Source organism: Euprymna scolopes, chromosome 33 (assembly GCF_053919585.1).
Source record: "Euprymna scolopes isolate OS-2025 chromosome 33, ASM5391958v1, whole genome shotgun sequence".
Lineage (NCBI taxonomy): Eukaryota > Metazoa > Mollusca > Cephalopoda > Sepiida > Sepiolidae > Euprymna > Euprymna scolopes.
In genome coordinates, this window is record NC_136514.1 from 88,453,592 (window position 1) to 88,478,332 (window position 24,741).

Genomic DNA, 24,741 nt, shown 5'->3' on the forward strand with positions numbered 1-24,741 from the left:
TCAACAAGCACCAATTTGTTGTACCGCAACTACTTGTTAGCTTTGCTACTAAAAATTTTCTAAACGATTGTATTTCTCTCATTTCCAGGTTGTCCAGTCTCTTGGGATAATTGTATTCCAGGCTTTGGACTATGGCTTAAGCGAAACAGAAGAGCATCATTTAAGTACGGAATTGGAATCACTTATTGAATACATGACAACCCCTGGAACGGATGATGAAGACAGCGATTCGCAAGCCATCGATGATGAAGGCATTGTTAATGATGATGATGAGCATGGATCGTCAAAGTCTACGTGCAACTTCCAGTGCGTGCAAAAGGTAAGAACTTGTATTTATGACATTCCCACGAATAATGATCTGGTTTTTCACTTTTTTTTCATTTTTCTTAATCTTTTTCTTCTAGGGGATCGGACATCCAACCAGATGTCTGACATTTACCCCTATTTTAGTGAGTCCAACCAAGAGATCTTTTCAGGATTCTAGCCGTCCCTTTCAGTGCAATCGTTTGTATTTCACTTGCACTTGGTTCACCGGGTATGCTTGCTATGTACTTTTTTCTGGTCTGTATATGTCTTTGTATGTGGTTCCAGATTAGGCAAAAATGCACCAAACATGAACAATAATAGCTTTTTTTTTTTTTTTTTTTTTTTTTTTTTAAATTCAATTTATTTGGCAAAAAATAAAACAATCATAATTCAATTGCCATGTAGGGAAAGAATCGTAAAAATTTAATCCTTCATGAGAGAAGAGAAACAAAAAAAAAAAATTGTTATCACACGCGGCAGTATGACTGCGACAACAGTCAAGTGAAGTGGATAATGAACGGAAACCAAATGTCATATACGCGACTCAACACAATTCCAAACAATTCTGTCCACATGCTCCGGCACTGTCCCGAACAATTTTGTCTACGGGACTCGATACGATCCTTAACAACTCTGTCGATTTAAACCCAAACAACCTTACTTTGCAGACGAACAATGTCTTCTGTTCTTCGTTCGCTTCATTGCGAGTTTCTGCTACTATTTCAGTAGCAAATATTATTCTAGCAGCACTCTCCTTCTATAATACACGATATTTCAATATTTATACTATATTAACAGTTATTGTTGTTTTTTACGAAGGAGTCACCACTTATCAAGGTTTGAAGGCCACTCGAAAATAAGGGTTAATGTGGTAGTATACAGTAGTCAATGGGATTATAGCGCAGTAATCGTAAATAGTGGAAATTTTGTAAATTGGATTACTTAGGGGGACGGTTCATCAAGAACTTGTTTATGTTGGACTTGAGCACAGATTGTAGTCAGCTGGAAAGCAGGCAAACGGAAGAGGGTTCCACAGGTGTGCAGTTCTAAGAAAGAAGCTTTGTTCATGGAATCTATGTTTAGGTTTTTTTTTTTTAGATGGAGGTCACCACTTATCAAGGCCCGGAAGCCACTCGGGGATGAAGGTTATTGCGTGTGCAGTAATCAATGAGATAGTATTGTAGTAATCATTAGTATTGGGGGTTTTGATAGAGTGTCTTACTTAAGGGGGCGGTTTGTCAGGAATTTGTTTATGTTGGACTTGAAGACATCCAAGTTGTAGTCAGGTGGGAAACAGGCAAACGGAAGAGAGTTCCACAGGCGTGCAGTTTTAAGAAAGAAGCTTTGTTCATGGAATCTACGTTTAGTTTTTTTTTTTTTTTTAGATGATTATCAAGGCCCGGAAGCCACTCAGGGATAAGGGTTATTGTGTGTACAGTAATAAATAAGATAGTATTGTAGTAATCATTAGTATTGGGTGGTTAGATAAAGTGTCTTACTTAAGGGGGCGGTTCGTCAGGAATTTGTTTATGTTGGACTTGAAGACATCCAAGTTGTAGTCAGGTGGGAAACAGGCAAACGGAAAAGAATTCCTAGCATCTTCTTTCGAGACTGAATGGAGGTATCGGTAGATGCATGTCTTAACCAAGAATTAGGGTACATATCTATCAGTTTTTTTGTATTTTTTTTGTTTTTTTGTTTTTTTTTCAATGCGCCCCCCCCCCCCCAGATGCTAACCTAGAAATTTCTGCATCCTGGTGCAATGCATGCAACACCTAATTTTTCCAAATGGTTACTCGTATTGCTACTGACTAAACTTATTAACAAGAACCAGATGATTACTTATATATATATATATATATGAAACCATAAAAGTAGAAAATGACGTCACAAGAACTATATATTGGTATATATAGAAGGATTCATTTATTTGATAAGGGTATATTTATTTTGTTCCTGATGAATTCCTCGCCAGACGTCACATCCCCATTATGTTACCTAGCCTCTTCTCTACTCTTCTGATGAGAAGCATTTGGCTTTGAAATGCCTAGGTATAAAGAGTCCCCTTTATTCCCCAACTAAATGTATGTACATCCTTTTTAAATAAATGAATCATTTATAATATAAATCTCAACTGTCTGTTTAAATGTTTGTATGTCTGCCTAAAACTTTCGACAGAGGTGACGGATTTTCACGAGATTGGTATTGTTTTGAAGCTCGACCCTTTGGACGACAAATATCAAGTAATTGGCCCAAAACATCAATTCCTTCACCCTCAACTGTGCACTTTTCTACAGAGAGGAGTCGCTTTTTTTTTTGCTGATATTTTCGAAAGCCATCCCCTGTTTTTTATTGACTAGCCTTAATTTAAACCTTCGCCACTTTTGGTTTGGTGATGGACGCAACAGCAAAGACGTCACTTTGGGGGGGGGGGTCACGTTCTTTTCTCCTTTATGGTACGGGTTACAGCCTGCCTGCCTACTACTTTTTTTTTTTTCTCAACACACACCTCCAAACGCCGGGTACCCAGGCTAGTTCTATATATATGTATATATATATATAGTATATAGTTTTAATAATTTCATTTTCCACTCTTATATAAGCAATTTGTTGAGCTTTGTATTATCCTGATAAATCTCCTCTTATAGAATTGTATTTACTCTTTTTTTTAACTGCAATCACTTGTGCCCCCACGACGTGAGCACCCTCGACAAACCCGACAGGCTGCTAAATCCCACCCCCACACTGTAGAGATCCCTAGATGTAAAAGATCTTTTTACTCCAATAGTTTCTTCCCCAGAACCGCTAGACTCTGGAATTCCATTCCAGGTCCCTGCTTCCCCAACAGTACTGACGTGCAGAAGTTCAAGTGTAACGTGAACCGACACCTTGCTGCCCAAATCCCTACATAGTACCCCAGTAGTGTTGCCCCTGATAGTAGCCCCCTACACCAAAGTGGCAATTTGCCTTGTTTGGGGTGAAAATGTAATAAAAAAAAAAATAAAAATAAAAAAAAAAAAACTTACCAAGTTATATATATATATATATATATATATATATATATATATATATATATATATAAAGGAAGCTTTAATTATTTTATTAGATAATTATGTGTGCGAAAGAGGTAAAATACGGATAGCTGAAAATGAAATAATGACAGACACAGACTCTAACGTGAATACTATGAAATACTTTCCCCGGTCTTAATGGGATAGTCACAGTAGAACATATTTAGTAAGTTATACTCCTACCACGGTTCGCTATGACTAACAGTTTTTTCTGCGTAACTTTTTTTAACTTACCAAGTTATATATATATATATATATATATATATACCGACACAGATCAAGCAAACTGCGCTAAAATCCGACAGTTAAATGATTGATAGAATTTCTTGTGTGCGGGGCATTTGCTCAGTTGGTAGCGTGCTTGCTTCGCATGCAAGAGGCTCGGGTTTCGAATCCTGAGTTTAGATGTGTCTAACTGATGTGCCCAAATGAGGGCGAAACTCGAGTCTTGGACTTCCGGTTCATTGACTGTTATGGCTTTTGTGGGCTGCGACGTTGTTTGACTGTGGAATTTATTATATATAATTTCTCACATTTTGAAAAATTATATATATATATATATATATATATACAGTGATGATCATATTTATTGGCACGATAAAATAAAAGTTAAATTTTGTCTAATAAATTCTAAAAAAGGGATTAAATTAAAGAAAATAACAAAGTATATTATGTATTTTTAACTGGCCTTTCCGATGCAGCAATCGGATTTTAGAAAAAAATAAATAACAAAGGAACAACAAACATAATTGCAAAAAACCCTTGTTCAAAATTATTGGCATGGCTTTGTTTTTCTTTTAGTATCAGTATAATATCAATCAATTTCCGGTTTACGTGCTTTCTGAACTTTTTTATAGCCATATTATGCTTGTTTAACGCTAATTCAGTGAATAATTTTTTTCAGATAATTTTTAGATAGCGATTTATTTAAACTATTATAAGTGACTAAATTATAATTTTCAATCGCCATGGTTAAAACTAAGGAACACAGCGAAGACGTCAGGAAGCTTGTTGTAGCATGCCATACCAATGGGAGGGCTATGATAAGATTTCAAAGAAGCTAAACCTTCCCAAATCCACTGTTAGAGCCATAATAAACAAGTTCAAATCGCAAGGCCACGTTATGAGTTTAGAGGGTAGAGGGAGAAAAAGGATTCTTTCCCCAAGAGATGAACGGAAAATTGTTCGACAAGTAAAACAAAACCCAAGGATCTCTGTTGGGGAGATTGTTGATGAACAGAGCACCTCTGGAGTGAATGTATCTCGACATACAGTTGGTAGAGTTTTGAAGAGAGCTGGTTTAAAAGCATGTCGTCCGAGAAAGACTCCCTTATTGAAGCCTATGCACCTGAAAGCAAGGCTAGCCTTTGCAAAACGTCATATTGATAAAGATGTTGCATTCTGGAAACGTGTTCTATGGACTGACGAAACGAAAATAGAGTTATTTGGCCATAATAAAGTGTCTTATATTTACAGAAAATCTGGCGAAGCTTTCCTGCCTAAGAACACCATACCCACAGTGAAGCACGGTGGAGGCAGTTTGATGTTTTGGGGATCCTTTGCTGCCTCTGGACCAGGGCGACTTGTTAAGGTCACAGGTAGCATAAAAAAGGAAGATTATGTTAAAATATTGGATGAAAACCTGAAAGACTCTGCTAAAGAGCTCTCACTTGGTCGTCGTTGGTGGTTCATGCAAGATAATGACCCAAAGCATTCGGCTAAACTGACTAAGAAATGGCTTGAGGACAATCATATTAATGTTTTGGAGTGGCCATCACAAAGCCCAGACCTTAATCCAATTGAAAATTTATGGAGAACATTAAAATTGAGGGTAATGCAAAGGAAGCCTAAGAATTTTATTCAATTGGAGGATTATTGTCAGGAAGAGTGGGCTAAAATTACTACTGAAGAGTGCAACAACTTGGTTGTAAACTATGAAAAGCGACTGAGGAAGGTAATCAAGGCCAAAGGCTATACAATTGATTATTAAATAAATCGTGCCAATAATTTTGAACAAGGGTTTTTTGCAATTATGTTTGTTGTTCCTTTGTTATTTATTTTTTCTAAAATCCGATTGCTGCATCGGAAAGGCCAGTTAAAAATACATAATATACTTTGTTATTTTCTTTTTTAGAATTTATTAGACAAAATTTAACTTTTATTTTATCGTGCCAATAAATATGATCATCACTGTGTATATATATATATATATATATATATATATATATATATATATATATCACTTTCCCACACAACATTTTTCTGTCATAAAAGTGATGTCACTTAAACTGCTTATTCTAGACTTAATATAAAGGTAATCTCAGGTAAATGACTTGAGCATAATCACAACAAATCTCTACCTGCAGGTGGCCATGTCGTGTTGTTTGTATTTCTCCGCGTGCTTCAAGCCATGCCTCGCTGGGCACACAATTTGTTCCAAACTTCCTGAAGCATATAAATCAAGTTTACTTACAAGTAATCTACCACCCCTAAAAAAAAATAAAGGTCCGTCCCTTCTTTTCAAGCTTTCCAGGATGGTGACATGTGAATGCACCTGTTATTTGGGTGATTAGGTAATTACGATCAGTCTCTGCCTCGTCGGAAGCGTTATCGAACCGAATGACTTTGAACCTGTTTATCGTATGGCAACCACGTGTGATACCAAGTTTTACATGAAGATTTGAATTCAATTTTGAAGATGTTTTCTTTCACGCATCATGGGAGGTTGCAGATTGTAAAGAATGTCAAATATCTATGGCTTAATGTACCGTGATGACTCTCTGATTCCTCCAGTAATTTTCATGTGATTAAAGTGTAATCTATATATCTTTTAAAAGAGGGATTACGTGTGTATGATTGAAGACACTTCTCAACCTATATACTCAACGAATTTTTTTGATCTACAGACTTGAAATTTGGTATATAGACGTGGAAAACTTTTTAATCTGCTTTCATCCAGAAAAAAAAAAAACGACTGCTAAGGCGTCAAAATTGAAAAATTGGTACGTGAGAGGCCACCAGATTTTTATCATGAAACCTGGCACCTTTTTTATATCAAGTATGAGTTGGTTTTGAAACAATCTTTGAAAGTCATGTCAAGCTGGTCTAATGGTTATCGTACTTGACTCGCTGTTTTTAGGTTTTGGTTTCAATCTCAGCTCGAGTATTTTTTTTTTATTTTTTATTTACAAGAAGTGAACTGTTTAAAAAAAAAACAATGCTTGCATGCACCTGTCTGAGTTTCTTTCCTTTTTTACTTCGTTTTTTTTTTATAACAAGAATTGAACATTTCATTTAATACCTACGGTATTTCTGTTTATAATGAATAAAAATTCTGCATCAATTAAAATATAATATTTATGCATCAATTAAAATATAATATTTATGCATCAATGAAAATATAATATTTATGCATCAATTAAAATATAATATTTATGCATCAATTAAAATATAATATTTATGCATCAATTAAGATATGATATTTATGCATCAATTAAGATATGATATTTATGCATCAATTAAGATATGATATTTATGCATCAATTAAGATATGATATTTATGCATCAATTAAGATATGATATTTATGCATCAATTAAGATATGATATTTATGCATCAATTAAGATATGATATTTATGCATCAATTAAGATATGATATTTATGCATCAATTAAAATATAATATTTATGCATCAATTAAAATATAATATTTATGCATCAATTAAAATATAATATTTATGCATCAATTAAAATATAATATTTATGCATCAATTAAAATATAATATTTATGCATCAATTAAATTATAATATTTATGCATCAATTAAAATATAATATTTATGCATCAATTAAAATATAATATTTATGCATCAATTAAAATATAATATTTATGCATCAATTAAAATATAATATTTATGCATCAATTAAAATATAATATTTATGCATCAATTAAAATATAATATTTATGCATCAATTAAATTATAATATTTATGCATCAATTAAAATATAATATTTATGCATCAATTAAAATATAATATTTATGCATCAATTAAAATATAATATTTATGCATCAATTAAAATATAATATTTATGCATCAATTAAAATATAATATTTATGCATCAATTAAATTATAATATTTATGCATCAATTAAAATATAATATTTATGCATCAATTAAAATATAATATTTATGCATCAATTAAAATATAATATTTATGCATCAATTAAAATATAATATTTATGCATCAATTAAAATATAATATTTATGCATCAATTAAAATATAATATTTATGCATCAATTAAAATATAATATTTATGCATCAATTAAAATATAATATTTATGCATCAATTAAAATATAATATTTATGCATCAATTAAATTATAATATTTATGCATCAATTAAAATATAATATTTATGCATCAATTAAAATATAATATTTATGCATCAATTAAAATATAATATTTATGCATCAATTAAAATATAATATTTATGCATCAATTAAAATATAATATTTATGCATCAATTAAAATATAATATTTATGCATCAATTAAAATATAATATTTATGCATCAATTAAAATATAATATTTATGCATCAATTAAAATATAATATTTATGCATCAATTAAAATATAATATTTATGCATCAATTAAAATATAATATTTATGCATCAATTAAAATATAATATTTATGCATCAATTAAAATAAAATATTTATGCATCAATTAAAATATAATATTTATGCATCAATTAAAATATAATATTTATGCATCAATTAAAATATAATATTTATGCATCAATTAAAATATAATTTTTATGCATCAATTAAAATATAATATTTATGCATCAATTAAAATATAATATTTATGCATCAATTAAAATATAATATTTATGCATCAATTAAATTATAATATTTATGCATCAATTAAAATATAATATTTATGCATCAATTAAAATATAATATTTATGCATCAATTAAATTATAATATTTATGCATCAATTAAAATATAATATTTATGCATCAATTAAAATATAATATTTATGCATCAATTAAAATATAATATTTATGCATCAATTAAAATATAATATTTATGCATCAATTAAAATATAATATTTATGCATCAATTAAAATATAATATTTATGCATCAATTAAAATATAATATTTATGCATCAATTAAAATATAATATTTATGCATCAATTAAATTATAATATTTATGCATCAATTAAAATATAATATTTATGCATCAATTAAAATATAATATTTATGCATCAATTAAAATATAATATTTATGCATCAATTAAAATATAATATTTATGCATCAATTAAAATATAATATTTATGCATCAATTAAAATATAATATTTATGCATCAATTAAAATATAATATTTATGCATCAATTAAATTATAATATTTATGCATCAATTAAAATATAATATTTATGCATCAATTAAAATATAATATTTATGCATCAATTAAAATATAATATTTATGCATCAATTAAAATATAATATTTATGCATCAATTAAAATATAATATTTATGCATCAATTAAAATATAATATTTATGCATCAATTAAAATATAATATTTATGCATCAATTAAAATATAATATTTATGCATCAATTAAAATATAATATTTATGCATCAATTAAAATATAATATTTATGCATCAATTAAAATATAATATTTATGCATCAATTAAAATATAATATTTATGCATCAATTAAAATATAATATTTATGCATCAATTAAAATATAATATTTATGCATCAATTAAAATATAATATTTATGCATCAATTAAAATATAATATTTATGCATCAATTAAATTATAATATTTATGCATCAATTAAAATATAATATTTATGCATCAATTAAAATATAATATTTATGCATCAATTAAAATATAATATTTATGCATCAATTAAATTATAATATTTATGCATCAATTAAAATATAATATTTATGCATCAATTAAAATATAATATTTATGCATATCATTTAGATTCATCGGACTGCTGTTCTCCTCTTGAATATGATTTTCACAACGTTTTGGTCAATGTAACCTCCGAGTTTCTTTAGATGCATCCTGCCGAATTCAGGAATGTTTCTGTCGAGCTCGGGAATCTGAGTAGAATTTTGAGCGGAACCCTTTATTTACATTCTCTGAATTCAACAAGATACACCTGAAGAAGGTCGGAGGTTACATCGACCAAAACGTTGTGAAAATCACACTCAAGATGAGAACAGTAGTCCGAAGAATCCAAATAATACAAATTACCAATTCTCATCTCAAAAATTCAGAAACGTCATATTTATGCATATTTTACAAGCGGGCAACGCCGGGCGGCCTGCTAGTTTTATGTCTAAAATATTAAAGGGGTTGAGTAATGAAAAGGCTCTGATTGGTTGAGTAAGTTTCAAAGAATGGCTCTTATCCTCAGAAGGTAATAATTAGCAAAATACCATGTATATAGGCTTGCTATTGTTTTGCTGGTTAGCACGGTTCGAAAACTCCAGAGTATAGGCGGTATAATGTTATTTAAGATAGTATAGAACAATGTCTATCAAGAAGAGTCTTCAATGTATGAAGTTGAAAAATAGAACTGTAATAAATTTAAAAGTAGTGGGGATGGGCGGAACTTGGATGGTAAGTGTAGATCTAATGGTGTTATCCGTAAATTTGACTGGACGAATAGCCATTTGTAAATTTCTGAAATCGAAATTATATAGATCTAGAATTCTTGCATAATTTCTGTCTTGAACGGTTAAAAAAATTTTTTTTTTTTTTTTTTTCATGATGGTCACCACTTATCAAGGCCAGGAAGCCACTCGGGGATAAGGGTTATTGTGTATACATTAATCAATGGGATAGTATCGTAGTAATCGTTAGTATTGGAGATTTAATAAAGTGTCTTACTTAAGGGGGTGGTTCATCAGGAACTTGTTTATGTTGGACTTGAAGACATCCAAGTTGTAGTCAGGTGGGAAACAGGCAAACGGAAGAGAGTTCCACAAGCATGCACCTCTAAGAAAGAAGCTTTGTTCATGAAATCTACGTTTTGGTTTTGGCACAGATAAATAGTGGGGAAAATTTTTGACTGATTTCAGCTAGATGGGTGTTTTTCGTAAAAGATTGGTGAGGGGGGACCAGAAAATGACGTGCTAACAGTGGCGTTAAAATCCATGAAAAAGATAGTTTTTCATGAGTCACTTCCATTGCCAAGTGGTCCTGGATATGACCTTAAACTATATCAAGTGGTGAGACGCCAGCTTGCGGGCTTTGGGGAGTGTGGAGCCACCCTTTAATTGCCATTGCTCCCAGGTCCACTCTGACCCGGAGTGGTAGTACCTGTTAGGGTCCCAACTATGGGTTAAATAGAAACCGACTTGAAAACAACAAATATATTCTATTAAAAAAATTTTTCTTCAAAATCTTTGGATTCGGCATTAAATAACCTGAAAAGGGTTGATATGCCGTAAAACAAAAACAACCAACAACCAATCCATTGCCAAGATATGAAGAGTCGGCGCTTCTACATTATTGGGACGAAATTTCGGAAATCGTAAAACTGAATTTCACATGAAAACAATGGTATCTACGTATTCCTCGTATTTTGTAAGATTATTATATCCAAAAATTATGAAAATCGATAAGATAGAAAATTATTTATTAACGAAAATAAAAAATAGAATTTGATGAAAAATGATCGTAAAATACAGGAGAATTAAAAAGGGAAGTAATTTTCCGTTTCGATTTAAACAAGATGGCTGCAATTTTTCACCTGCTAACATGATTAAGGTTGTTTTTTTTAATGTTCGGGTAATTTCGACTGCATAATTTGGAAGCTACTATTGTAACTTATTAGAATTGACAAAAACATTAGTTAAAACCATTGTTTTTTTTATCTGAAAACTCCATTTATCGACTACAAAATTTCGTCCTGATAGTGTAGAAGCACTGAAGAGTCATATATGTCTATGAAATTGTGTCTGGTATGCATTCAAGTTTTTTCTCTCTCTCATACATGTTTATTACATTTTCCTCCCAAACAAGGCACATTGCCACTTTGATGTAGGAGGCTACTATCAGGGACATAAGCTACAGGGGTACTATGTGGGGAGTTGGGCAGAAAGATATGGGTTCACGTTACACTTGAACTTCTGCATGTCAGTACAGTTGGGGAAGCAGGAACCCGGAAGGGAATTCCAAAGTCTAGCAGTTCTGGGGAAGAAATACTATATATATATATATATATATATATATATAATTAGCAGGGATACCCAACGTTGCCCGGGATTGAATAATGATCAACGAATATTTCACACTCCTATATTTTTATTATCATCGAAATCCGTGAAATCGCCCGGGAGGAAGCTTCACATGCCTCCATGCAGTAACTTAGTCCAAAATATATGACGTTTCTACGTGAAATCGTTAAAAAATTCAGAATCCTTTCTGCAATCTAATATTTTAAATACAAATAAACTTCCGTACTTTTTTTTTTTTCTCATCTTGAGTGCTATTTGCACAACGTTTCGCCAAATGCAACCTCTGACCTTCAGGTGCATCTAGTCGAACTCAGGACTCTTTCTGCCAAACTCGTAAGTTTATAGAGAACTAGCAGGGAGACCCGACGTTGGCCGGGATTGAATGATGTTCAACAAATATTTCACGCTTCTATATTTTTGTCTTCGAAATCCGTGGAGGAAGCTTTACATACCTCCATGCAGTAACTTAGTTCAAAATATGTTTTTCTACATTGCATTTTAGAGAACCTACTGTTTATACAATTATTTTATATAAACTTCTTTTCAGTTAACAAAAAAAAACATTAAGAAATTTATATGCGGGGTTTGAACCTACAGATCATGTCATGCAAAAAAAAAAAAAAAAAAAAAAATACATAAATTTTCAAGTTTTATAAAATTCTTTGCATTTAATGAAAAAAAAAATTAAGAAATTTACGTGCAGAGTTTGAACCTACACACCACATCATGCAAAAAAAAACCCCCAAAAAACACGCTATCAACTTACCCACAGTGGAATTTTCATGGCCCGTTGTTCTATCATTGTTGCTAAGTGACGACATGGAAAAATGGCTTTACCAATGATAGATAAATTAAGATAATGGTTTTGATTATTGGTAATTATCCGGAGTATTGTGAGACAAAACTTAACTAAGATCACTCCGAGACTTATACACTAAAGTTCTGTAAATTTTAAAGAAAATCTATTCAGATGTTTCGGAATCTATAAAGAACGAACTCCCACACACACACACACACAAAGTTGCATTTATACAATTATATATATATATATATAAATGACAAAAAGTCTATATTTCAAGTTTCCAGATGTTGTCGATCTTGCCGTTTATTTCTTTAAGCGTGTTAAAATGCTCAATTCTTAAAGAAATAAACGGTAAGATGGAAAACATCTTGAAATTTGGAAAATAGACTTTTTGTCATTTATTTGTGTATGCTCTATTATTATATCAAGCTTCATAAATTAAAGAATTGTTATAAATAAAAGGTGAAATATAAGTGAATAAGCATATTTTTCCCCATGTATGTATATGTATATATATATGTGTGTGTGTGTGTGTGTGTGTGTGTGTGTGTGACATGTCCGTCTGAGGAACGGTCTCTCCCAAATTCAGCCATTAATTCTTAGCTTACAGACTTGAACCTTGATATATTTTTAGCCGGTAAAACTAGCTGCTAAGGAATCAAAATTGGAAATTGGCAGGCATAAGTCAACTTAAAATGCTATTGTACTCATGTGCAAATGTACACATGCATTAAAGTCACTTAAATTTTAGCGGTTTTTTTTTTATCCATCTGACAATAGCTCAAATAGCAACAACTAAGGCTGGAGAGCGAAATGTTTTTGTTTCAATTTTAACTGACGGCACCAAAGTCATTTTTCAAACTTTTGAAATCACTACTATTTATTGGGTACAATATAATAATCAACAGAGAATTGGCTCTATTATCTATATATAAAAATATGATAGCATGCGTGTTATTTTGTGTGTCACGCTGACATCTTTTTTTCTTCTGAGTGACTGTCATTTAATTGTTATGACGTTCCATTTTTTTGTAATAAATAATTCTACCAAGAATTCTTCATAAGTTTTCGTTTCAGTTTCGATTATAGCTCATAAGGAACTCAAGTTATATGCATATTTGTTTTGGTCCCCTGACAAAAGAAAAGTTGACCTGTTAATTCACCCTTGTCCGTTCGTCCGTCCGCACCTTTTTCAATAACTACGCCTTGGAGTTCTTTTGGAATTTTGCACAAACATTAAACATGATATGAGTAAAAATGTAACAGAACGGATTTTCTGGGAAAACTCCGGTCCCCCCCCCCCGCGGGTGCCTTTTGGGTTTAAATGGCTAAAATTAACACTTTTGTGCTTATTAAAAAAACTGATGCCTTGGATTTTTATAAAACTTTCTGAAAAGTTGTAATTAACTGATTTCTATATAATTTTGTTTGTCTATACTTCACAATAACTCTTGCGTGCGCCCCAGGGGCTCTTTTAGGGCTAATAAAAACACTCCATTTTTGGGACTATTTTACCATATTTGTTCAAACTTTTCTGTGTATGTCTATTTAGCAGTTTTGCATGGTGCTGAACTCAAATTTAAATATGTTAAGGCTTTGGAGACTTTTGGGCTTAATAGGGGGGGTGCAAACGCTGAGCTTAGTCATTGGTTTTATGCATCGTTCACTGTGCACTCACAGGGACCATGCATGCTTCACTTGTTCTACATAAGTTTTGGTTTCAATTTTGATTAAAGCTGATGCACCCAAGTCATATGAATATATTTTTTTTATTTTTGAAATCACAACTTTATAATATACTAGCAGGACCTGTTAACTGGTGCACGTGTCCAAAATGAATGTACCGTGCCGAAGTAACAATGTTACTATCTATAAACCCATAAATAAAATAAAATAGTCTTGCCATAAACCAAATAATATGCGCACATGCGTTGTTTGGCCGTCTGTTGGAAAGCATAACATTATTAAATGAAAACTATTTGTTGGCGACAATTTTACACGCAATATTCATTATCATAAAACCGGAAAGCCTATAAATGTCATCAAATTGCATGGAAAAGGTAAAATAATTAACAAATAAACTTCTGTATTTTTTTAATTTTTTTGTTTGTTAGTTTGTTTGTTCTTTTGTTTGTTTTTTGAGGAGAAATCTTAATATAAAAGACGCCAATATTTGTGAACTAAACTCTTCAATATATAAATATAAATGAAATGCGTCAGTTTGAAAACATCATCACGTAGTGTGTTATATAGTAGTAATAAAACTTGATCACAAAGGCTGTGTAATTTTTTTTTCTGTTTTAATGAAGATGTCGACGACGAAGGAGATTCTTAGAGTGGATAGCGCGTTTTGAACTTTGCAAAAGGAAGCAAATAAACAGATTATTAAATGTTCATTTAATGATTTTCTCTCTTGCATTTTTCGATCTCACATGACTGAAATAACCTATGCATTCAACAAACTTAACGCCGGGCGAAATAATGCCTCTTTGTGACGCCATATTTTAATGTTAGTAAGCGTTCGTTTATAAAGCAAAGATCCGGAATATGAGAATTTTCAGAGCTCGGCCAATCAGAATGGACGGACTTTGGCGAGAGAGCATTTATTATTTATGAATCAGAAATTTGAAGGATTATGTTAGATCTATGTATGTATGGTAGCAGTGGTAGGATTAAATATTTAGAGAGAAATAAAGCGATTATTTCCTCTAAAGATGTTGCGATTTTGATGGTGCTGCTCATAGGATGCAATGTAGTATTTTATTATCATGATTGAATGTGTCTAAAATTGTGTTCGAAAGCTACATAAGATAGTTGCTATTAGCCTACATGTATTGAATTTGTATGTGGAATCTGTTGTTGTAAACCTACGATATTTTGATCCAGAGTGAAATTTCTGCAGTCATCTATACTCCTATAATTTTTTTTTTTTGTGTATTGATATTCATATTAAAAACCCTTTTTTCTATTTATTTAAAAAGAAAATAAAACTTTGTTATATATGGGTCGTGAAATTGCATTCATCTGCAAAAGATCTAATTTGCATATTCTTTTAAACATTCATTTTAGCTAATTCCCTTATTAGTTATTTTTTCTTTCTTATGGGATGATCATCTTTAATTAACTATTATGTGTAATTATATTCATGCTGATAGTCTACATGATTTATACTTGCGTAATATTTGTGTAAAAAGGTTATAGTAAATACGAAACTCTTTCTATATAATATTTATATATATATATTTGCTTGAAAAATTTTGCCTACCGAACTCCTGTCACTTTTTGGTCTACAAAAATGAAACTTAATATATAGGGTATTCGAACCCATACAAAATTTTATATTTGGGTTTTAGTCAGGGAAAATCTGTGCAAAAGTGTGAAAATGAAAAAAAAAAAAAAAAATGAAATTTGCCAAGTGAAGGTCGAATGACGACATTACAAATATGCATGCGTAACGTAGTAGCTATTGGTTCATGTTTTGATTTTTAGCCTTGCAGCAAACATGTTTTCATAGCTCGGGCATTAACATCAAAGGAAAACATAAATCATCAGCTAAACGTTTTGGTTTCGATTCTTGGAGGTGGTGCAAGAGTCATTTTTTAAAGCTTTTTAAATCATTAGTATGCATTCGGTCCAATACAATCTATATATTATATCTATAAAAGTGAACGTGTCTGTCTGTCTGTCTGTGTACATTTCCCTACGCAATAACTCTGTCAATTTTTAGTCTATAGACTCGAAATTTGAAATACCGGGTACTGAGATTTGGGAAAATCGATGTGACGGGTGTCAGCCAGAAATTTGGCTGTTAAGGGGTCAAATTTCAACGATTTGACCTTTAAGAACTCTACCAAACTCCTCCGACAATTTTGGGTCTAGACACTTGAAATTTTAGATATAGGTTCCTTGAACCTGGATCTAACTTAAAGTGATTTGAGCCCGAAACTATGAATTTTAAGGGGTCATAATAGGGGTCAAATTAAAAAAAAAATTGACGTCTGCGGTCTATACCAAATTACTCAGACAATTTCTGGTCTAAACATTTGAAATTTTACATAAAGGGTATTCAGAGATAGGGCAAGCTTTTTCATCAGTTTGGGTCGAAAATTTTTAGTTACCAATATATAAATGTATGTATGTAAGTATTTTGCATGTCTGCCTTAAACTTTCAATAGAGGCGACGGATTTTACCAAGATCAGTATCGTTTTAAAGTTCGACCTTTCATACGACAAATATCGAAAAATTGGCTAAAAACATTAATATCTTCCCCTTCAACTAGGCACTTTTCTACAGGGGGGGGTCACTTTTTTCGCCGATATTTTTGAAAGTTATCCTCTCCAGCCTTAATTAAAAAAAAAAATGTCGCTTCCGGTTTGGCGGTGGTTGTTAACGTTAGGTTTTACCCCGTTCTTTTCCTCCTTTGCGGTATGGGTTCGAGCTTGCCTTCCTACTACCACTTTTTTTTTTTTGCTCACCATACACATCCGAACACCCGGGCAACGCCGGGCTGAAATGCTAGTATATCTATAAAAGTGAAAATGTATGTATGTGTGTGTGTCTGTGTCTGTCTGTGTACATTTCCCTACCAAATAACTCTGTCAATTTTCGGTCTAGAGACTCGAGATTTGACATAAGGGGTATTGAGATTTGGGAAAATCTTTTTGATCGGTTTTCGGCCAAAAATTTGGCTGTTAAGGGGTCAAAGTTCAACGATTTGACCTTTGAGAATTCTACCAAACTCCTCCACCAATTTTGGGTTTAAACACTTGAAATTTTAGATATAGGTTCTTTGGACCGGGATCGAACTTAATAATTTGATTTGAGCCCAAAACAGTAAATGTTAAGGGGTCAAAATTGGGGTCAAAGTTTAAAAAAATTTGACCGCTGTAGTCTCTACCAAATTACTCAGCCAATTTTTTGTCTAAATATTTGAAATTTTACATAAAGTGTATTCAAACTCGGGCAAGCTTTTTAATCGTTTTTTTTTGGCTGAAAATTTGGCTGCCAAAGTTCAAAAGATTTTACCTTTGCGGTCTCTACATTTTGGGTCTAAACATTTGACATTATACGTAAAGGGTATTCAGACATGCAGCAAGCTTTTTAATCAGTTTTTGGGCGGAAGTTTCGCTGCCAAGAGGTCATGGTTGAAAGAGTTGACCTTGGCAGATTCTTCCAAACTCCTCCGTCAATTTGGGGTCTAAACACTTGAAATTTTAGATGTAGGTTACTTGGACATGGGTCAAACATTTGAACTTGATTTGAGCCAAAAACAAATGTTAAGGGGTCAAAATTGGGGTCAAAGTTAAAAAAAATTTGATGTCTGCGGTCCTTAACAACTTTTCTGTGTTAGTTTACGAAGCCTATTATATAGAAAGGCATTACCAAACATATGCACATAGTTATGAACAGTACATGGGGCCCGAGCAAAGCCGGGTTAAACTGCTAGTATAATAATTAATACGAAATCTGCATTACGCTTAAATATGGTATTTGGATTATTTTACGGCCGGGCAATGCTGGGCGGCCTGCTAGTTTTATTATATATAGAGATATATACAAAGCAGAGAAAAATAAACTATTAAAATATGAATGAAACTGGTGTCCTTTAAAATTTGCTGTACAATCCTTAGAATTGCATTCTTTTTGACTTGTGATAATCGATGAGTTAGATGAAATGAAGCTCTTGGGCCTGCCAAAAACTGACCAATCAAATTTGCCTTTTTTTTTTTATCAACACTTGAACTGTTTCCTGTCAGCTGACATCTTCAATTACGTGAATATTCGAATTGTATTGATTCGTTCTGTCGGCCCCTTCTTCAGGCAGAATAGAAACAGGCGGCCATGTTACAGGCGTGACCGCATTTTTATTTCCTCAATTAACGTTCCTCTCATTTGTTCTCAGAATTGCGAGATTTAAATAGTCCCGATTAGGTCGCATTGTTTGCGATTATATATAGCAGTCAGGAATATTTTGAAAGCATCCCCGAGTCAGAGACTGAAATCTTTTTTAAAGCAACTTGAAAGTCAGATGTTTTTGTTCGTTCGTTTCCCAAATTCAGATTTTGATCGTGGCAAGATGGATGCGGGTGTGTATAAAATAATGTCCAAATCGGAATTTTTCACAGAAGGTTAGAATGAGGAGAGAGGTGGAAAATTCCCTTAGAATTTACGACACTTGTGCATTTCAGTTGATTAGGACAATTTTTCTTTTTTCAATTTTAGAGAAGGTCACTCGGAACAGGGGAGACAAATAAAGAAATTTTAGCGCAAAAGCCAAGCAAACTCTTAAGTAACACAAAATAAAACATTAATTATCTGAACATTTATTACTAGTGAGGAGCATCTGGCCTTACCCTGTCGTAAAATACGCTTAAATATATTTTAATTCATGCAGATTTCATATTTTTTTATTACAGAGCCAATTCTCCATTAAATATTATAGTAAGATTTTGGGAAGGGGGGGGGGTATTTTGTCTCTTGCATAATGACCGAATCGGGAGAGACTGAGCTTTGAACTGGTTGTTCGTTTGGATGCAGAATTTTGTTGAGAAGTGTTGGTGTTTAATAGGTGAAACGGCATAACGAATGTTTGAAAACGTAATGGCTATCGAGGAAAACATAAGGAGCGAAATAAAACTGGACCAAAAGAAATGGTCTTTGTGTTCATTTGCGTGTCATCCGATATTAAAAATTCATTTACCCAGCCTCTATATGATGTTGAGTATTAATGGGCAACGGAAAAATAGGTATATCTCTTTATCTGTTTATCACGTACATCTGTTGTACTTGTATCACTGTGACCGTTTGCGAATGTGGACTGGATTTAGCAGTATATTATTTATACGGCTAGGACAACAGCATATTCTTTTCATTGTTTTGACTTGAGTGTGTATCCGTTGATATCTTATATGCTTTTATATAGAGTGATGTGGTTCTCGGTTGATTAACTGTGTCGCATATATACTCGAGAGTCAAAACAATGATAACATGCTGTTGTCCTAGCCCTAATTATTTATTGTATATGTTTATCTTCCTCCCCCAAGTATGTAACATGCCATTATTAGCCTGACGTACACACACAACTGCCTTTTATATGATACACTGTCAAGCAAAAGTGTTGCTCAAGTGGCTTCTGGGCCTTGGTAAGTGGTGACCTTCATGTAAAAAAAAAAAAAAAAGTGTAACCTGTTTTTATTAAAACTTCTGCTTATCTCTCTTTTTTTTTTTCTGTCCTCCATTTTTCCCTCTCTCTGACCCCTCTCTTTTTCTCCCCTCCCCCTTTCTCCATTAACCTGCCTATTCTTATCTCTGGACACACACACACACACACACACACACACACTTCCTTTATATAGGGTCCTTGAGAAATGAATCGGCATTAGAATAATTCTTTAATATAAAAATACAGTTACTTCCCTTTAAATCATAAATTGTTGAACCGCCATCCCCCACCCCTTCTTCCCTGAGAAAAACTGCACCAGTTTAGTGTAAAAAAAATCTGATTTCTTTTCTAAATATTAGATGTGATCAGAAATATACCAGCTTTGTGGGTCTTTGTTGTGTATATTTTTACCTTTAGCTAAACATACACACATGTATACATAACAATCGATTTGGTTGAAAAATGGGTGATTTCACCAAATTTCGATGAAAATAAAAGTAAAGTGTGGAACATTCGTTGATCATCATTTAGTCCCGGGCAACGTCAGGTCTCCTTGCTAGTCTATTATTTTGTTGCACTTTATACATGCATGATATACACAAAGACTTCACAGTATCATTGGTATAAATAACAGGTAAAACCTATTTTCCTTCAGCAAACATGTCATTATAGCTCAGAACCTACATCATAATGTAGGTTCTCCACAATGTACTGTGGGGAATCCTGTAAAGCTTTCTCCCACTGCGATGGATCCCCGACAAGAGTAGGCAATTATTTGATTTGATTGAAAAATGGTCGATTTCGATGATTTTGACGACAATAAAAATATTGGAAGTTTGGAACATTCGTTGATCCTTATTAAATCCCGGGCAATGTCGGGTCTCACGGCTAGTATATTAATAAAATCATTAATTATGGATGATTAATAATAATTGTCCAGATTTTTTTTTTTTTTTTTTTGCATGTAAGTCACCACTTACCAAGGCCTGAAGGCCACTCGAGGATAAGGGTTAATAAGTGTATGGTAATCACTGAGACAATAGCGTAGTAATAGTTATTGATGGAAATGGAGTAGAAATGGATTATTTAGGGGAGTGGCTCAACACGAACTTGTTTACATTGAACTTGAAGATAACCATCTTGTAGTCAGCTGAAAAGCAGGTCAGTAGAACAGAGTTCCACATGCAGGCAGTTCTAGGAAAGAAACTTTGTTCATTGGAATTTAGGTAAAGATAGAGTGACTTGATAGTGGTTGTCACTAGATGAGTGTTTTTTGTGAAAGTTTGGCAAAAAGCAACAATAAAGTTAATGATGAAGAAGGAAAAATATTTAGATGAGCCAGAACAAGCAGATGTTTAAATGATTTGTGTAAATTATACTTAAGCAAAAACTAAAAATTTTAAATATCAAAGAAATAAAAAAATAACGTTACTGAATTGTAGAAGTGAAATATCAACTAACTATAGACATGGAATAAACTTTACTTTGGATAACTAATGAACTTAAATACAAAATAAATACATTAAAAAATATAATGATAATAATGATAGGCTTATAGACAAGACAAAGCCATATATTGGTATATATAGATTTATTTGCCAATGTAAAAAGGAAAAAACATTGATTGGGGAAGGTGTTATATTCTCATTATACCTCGGAATTTCGAAGCCTAATGCTTCTCATCAGTCAGAGTAAGATTACCTTTTGTTTGCTTGACCCACTTAAGTAAACAAGTTTTCCTCATTACATCGATAAAAATATGTTGCCAAGATTGCTGGTAAAATGGTTGGATCATTCTATCGCTCCAAAAAGTACTCACTGCTGATGCAATTCTCTATCTGTATAAGAGCCAAATATGTTCTAAAATAGAATACTGTTGCCACATCTGGGCAGGAGCTGCTCGGCATACTCTATCTTGCCTTGATAGAGTTCAAAATCAACTTCGAAACCTAGTAGAGGGTGCCCTTTTCTATTCCCTGGAACCTCTTTTTTTTTTTCTTTTTTTCTTTTTTTTTTTGTTTAACATTTTCACCTCAAACAAGGCACGATGCCACTTTGATGTAGGGGGCTACTATCATGGACATAAGTTACAGGGGTACTATGTCGATTCACGTTACACTTGAACTTCTGCATATCAGTACAGTTGGGGAAGCAGGGACCCAGAAGGGAATTCCAAAATTCTAGCAGTTCTGGGGAAGAAACTACTGGAGTAGAAGGCTCTCTTACATCTAGGAATCTCTGCTGTGAAGGGGTGGGATTTAGCTGCTTGTCGGGTTTGTCGAGGGTATTCACGTCAAGGGGGTACAAGTGCTTGCAGTTCATCAGAGCAAGCCTGTCTTTGCTCTATTGTTATTTTCATGGCAACTGCTTATTTGAGCTCCAATACATGGTCCCACCTTACCAAACTTTCACCCCCCAAAAAAAACCCACTCGACTGGCTACAACCACTATATGATTTCCTCCACTCTATCTGTGCCTAAATTTAAATGCAGATTCCATGAACAAAAGTTCTTTCCTAGAACTGCTCGCTTGTGGAACACTGTTCTGCTGGCCTGCTTCCTAGCTGATTATGATATGGTAGCCTTCAAGTCCAATGTAAACAAATTCTTGTTGAAATAATTAAATTCTACTCAATCTACACCATTAACGATTACTAAACTACCAGCTTACATTCATTAACCCTTATTCTTGAGTGGCCTTTAGGCCTTGATAACTAGTGACTCCCCTGTAAAAAAAAATAAGTGATACTCATTGAATGAAGAACAAGAAAATCATATATAATCAATTTGAGCTTGAGAACGATATTTGGCCCGATGATGTAGTCCCTATGAAAAGAGACACTACAGAAACACATCTGCACATATGTAGTCAATGTTTGTATAAAAACATTAGTGTTGGGACGATTAATCGGAATTGGAAAAATCGGTGCTTTTTGGGGTATCGGAATCGGGAAAATTTCGGCCTATTTTCCAATACCAAAACTGATTCCTTTAATTATCGATTTTATTTGATTTTGTGAGTTTGTATTACTGTACACATTGATTCGAAAAAGTTGTCAAAAAACAAATACATAACAAATAAATGTTATCAAAGGCAAGATAAGTTACTTTTCTACCTAACTGGATATATTTTTCGTGTTTTTATTCAATGTAACATGCTTATTCAGCTCGAAAAGCATACAGTGCTTACCGATGTATTGGAAAATTCAAAATGGCGCCCAACACTCTCTTTAACACGGTAAGTTCAGGAAAAGATGTTATAAATAATAAACTAGACAAAATACTGTTAGAAATTCGCTTATTATATGTTACCGTGACATAAGTTGACATATATTTGGTGTTTTTTTAATAGTATTTTGTCTTTTCTACAAGTATTTTAGTGGTGAATGCTCTGACGAACTGCAATCACTTGTGCCCCCACGACGTAAGCACCCTCGACAAACCCGACAGGCTGCTAAATCCCACCCCCACACTGTAGAGATCCCTAGATGTAAAAGATCTTTCTACTCCAATAGTTTCTTCCCCAGAACCGCTAGACTCTGGAATTCCATTCCAGGTCCCTGCTTCCCCAACTGTACTGACGTGCAGAAGTTCAAGTGTAACGTGAACCGACATCTTGCTGCCCAAATCCCTACATAGTACCCCAGTAGTTGTTGCCCCTGATAGTAGCCCCCTACACCAAAGTGGCAATTTGCCTTGTTTGGGGTGAAAATGTAATAAAAAAAAAATATATATATATATATATATCTAGATCTGAAACTTGAAAGAGAAACGCCGATCATAAAACCCACGATCTAATTTTGTTGCATTTCCTTTCATATAGTTTTCCGTCTCACAGATTTCCCTGAACAAACATTCATTGAATTAGGTTTGATATGGAAAAATTCCGGACAAGTTGGTTTTGGAAAAATGTTCTTGCTGCCAACACCTTTGTACTGGATATGGCCATATTCGCACGAAACGTGGCCACTAAATACAAATTAATTTAACGCTGTGCGGTTTTCAATGTTGCTTTGGATTAGTCAGAAAAAAAAAGAAACCTACGATGTAGTTTTTGTCTGAAAGTTTTATTGGAATATTTGTGCCAGAAATCGCAAGGCGAACAAAAGAGCATGAATAAAAGTTTGAATAATGAAATAATTTCAGAATATTTTGCCTCGATAATAAGTTTCTTTACGTTTTTGAAGTTTGGAGATGAGGATTGGTTATTCGTATTTATAAACATCCCTTCCCCCCACCCCCCACCCACCTGCTACTTCACTAGAGCATCAGAATTTTAAAGACTATCTTCCGCAGTTGTAGTTTTATTAATTAATCTCATTTGCATACGTAAAAAAAAAAGATGGTAACTGATTTTTGGTCTCCTCACTAAAAGGAGGGTGCACCTGTAATTTCACCCATGACTGTTCGTCCGTTGCTAAAAAAAGAAGGGGGGCACTCTGGTAGTATCCAAATTGTCTCAGTATGAAGGGTTTTCCCTACATTGACCAAGGACAAATTACAGAACAGATATTACCCAACCAGAAGGCCGCGTGCCAGGCATTTTATTTATTTGCTTCCCCACGAAAGCAAATTAGACACAAGGTCATTTTAAATGTGGGGGGAAGGCAGCTCCCCCCCCCAAAAAAGGGGGTACTCTGGCAGTATCCAAATAAATAGTAATTGTCTAAATATGAAGGGTTTCCCCTACATTGACCAAGGACAAATTACAGAACAGATACTACCTGGGCGAAGTCCAGGCGCTGCTGGTTGCGTTGAATAATTTTGCATTATTTATATGGAAAAGACAAACAAACATCCGACACGACAGTATGGTGGGAATTTTTTAAAACTCAATAAAAAAAAAAAAACCAATAGACAATATCCGTTTGCGAATCTGAGATATTACTATCTAGGAAGCATGCGAAAACTTCACTAGAGCATCAGAATTTTAAAAACTATCTTCCGCAGTTGTATTAATTAATCTCATTTGCATACGTAAAAAAAAAAGATGGTAACTGATTTTTGGTCTACTCACTAAAAGGAGGGTGCACCTGTAATTTCACCCATGTCTGTTCGTCCGTTCGTCTGTCCACATCTGTCTCAATAACTATGCCTTGGAATTTAAAAAAAAATTTTTGCACAAACATTAAAC

General features: G+C 33.0%; 1 protein-coding gene across 18 annotated transcripts in view; it reads left to right on the forward strand.

The window, feature by feature from the left end:
- LOC145258337 (protein spire homolog 1-like) overlaps window positions 1–24,741 on the forward strand; it is a 559,588-nt gene that overhangs the window by 261,018 nt on the left and 273,829 nt on the right. For all 18 annotated transcript variants that reach the window (XM_080116504.1, XM_080116505.1, XM_080116506.1 and 15 more), the window contains exon 3: window positions 89–319. In XM_080116504.1, the coding sequence (XP_079972630.1) occupies window positions 89–319 (231 nt within the window). The remainder of the gene's footprint in view (window positions 1–88; window positions 320–24,741) is intronic.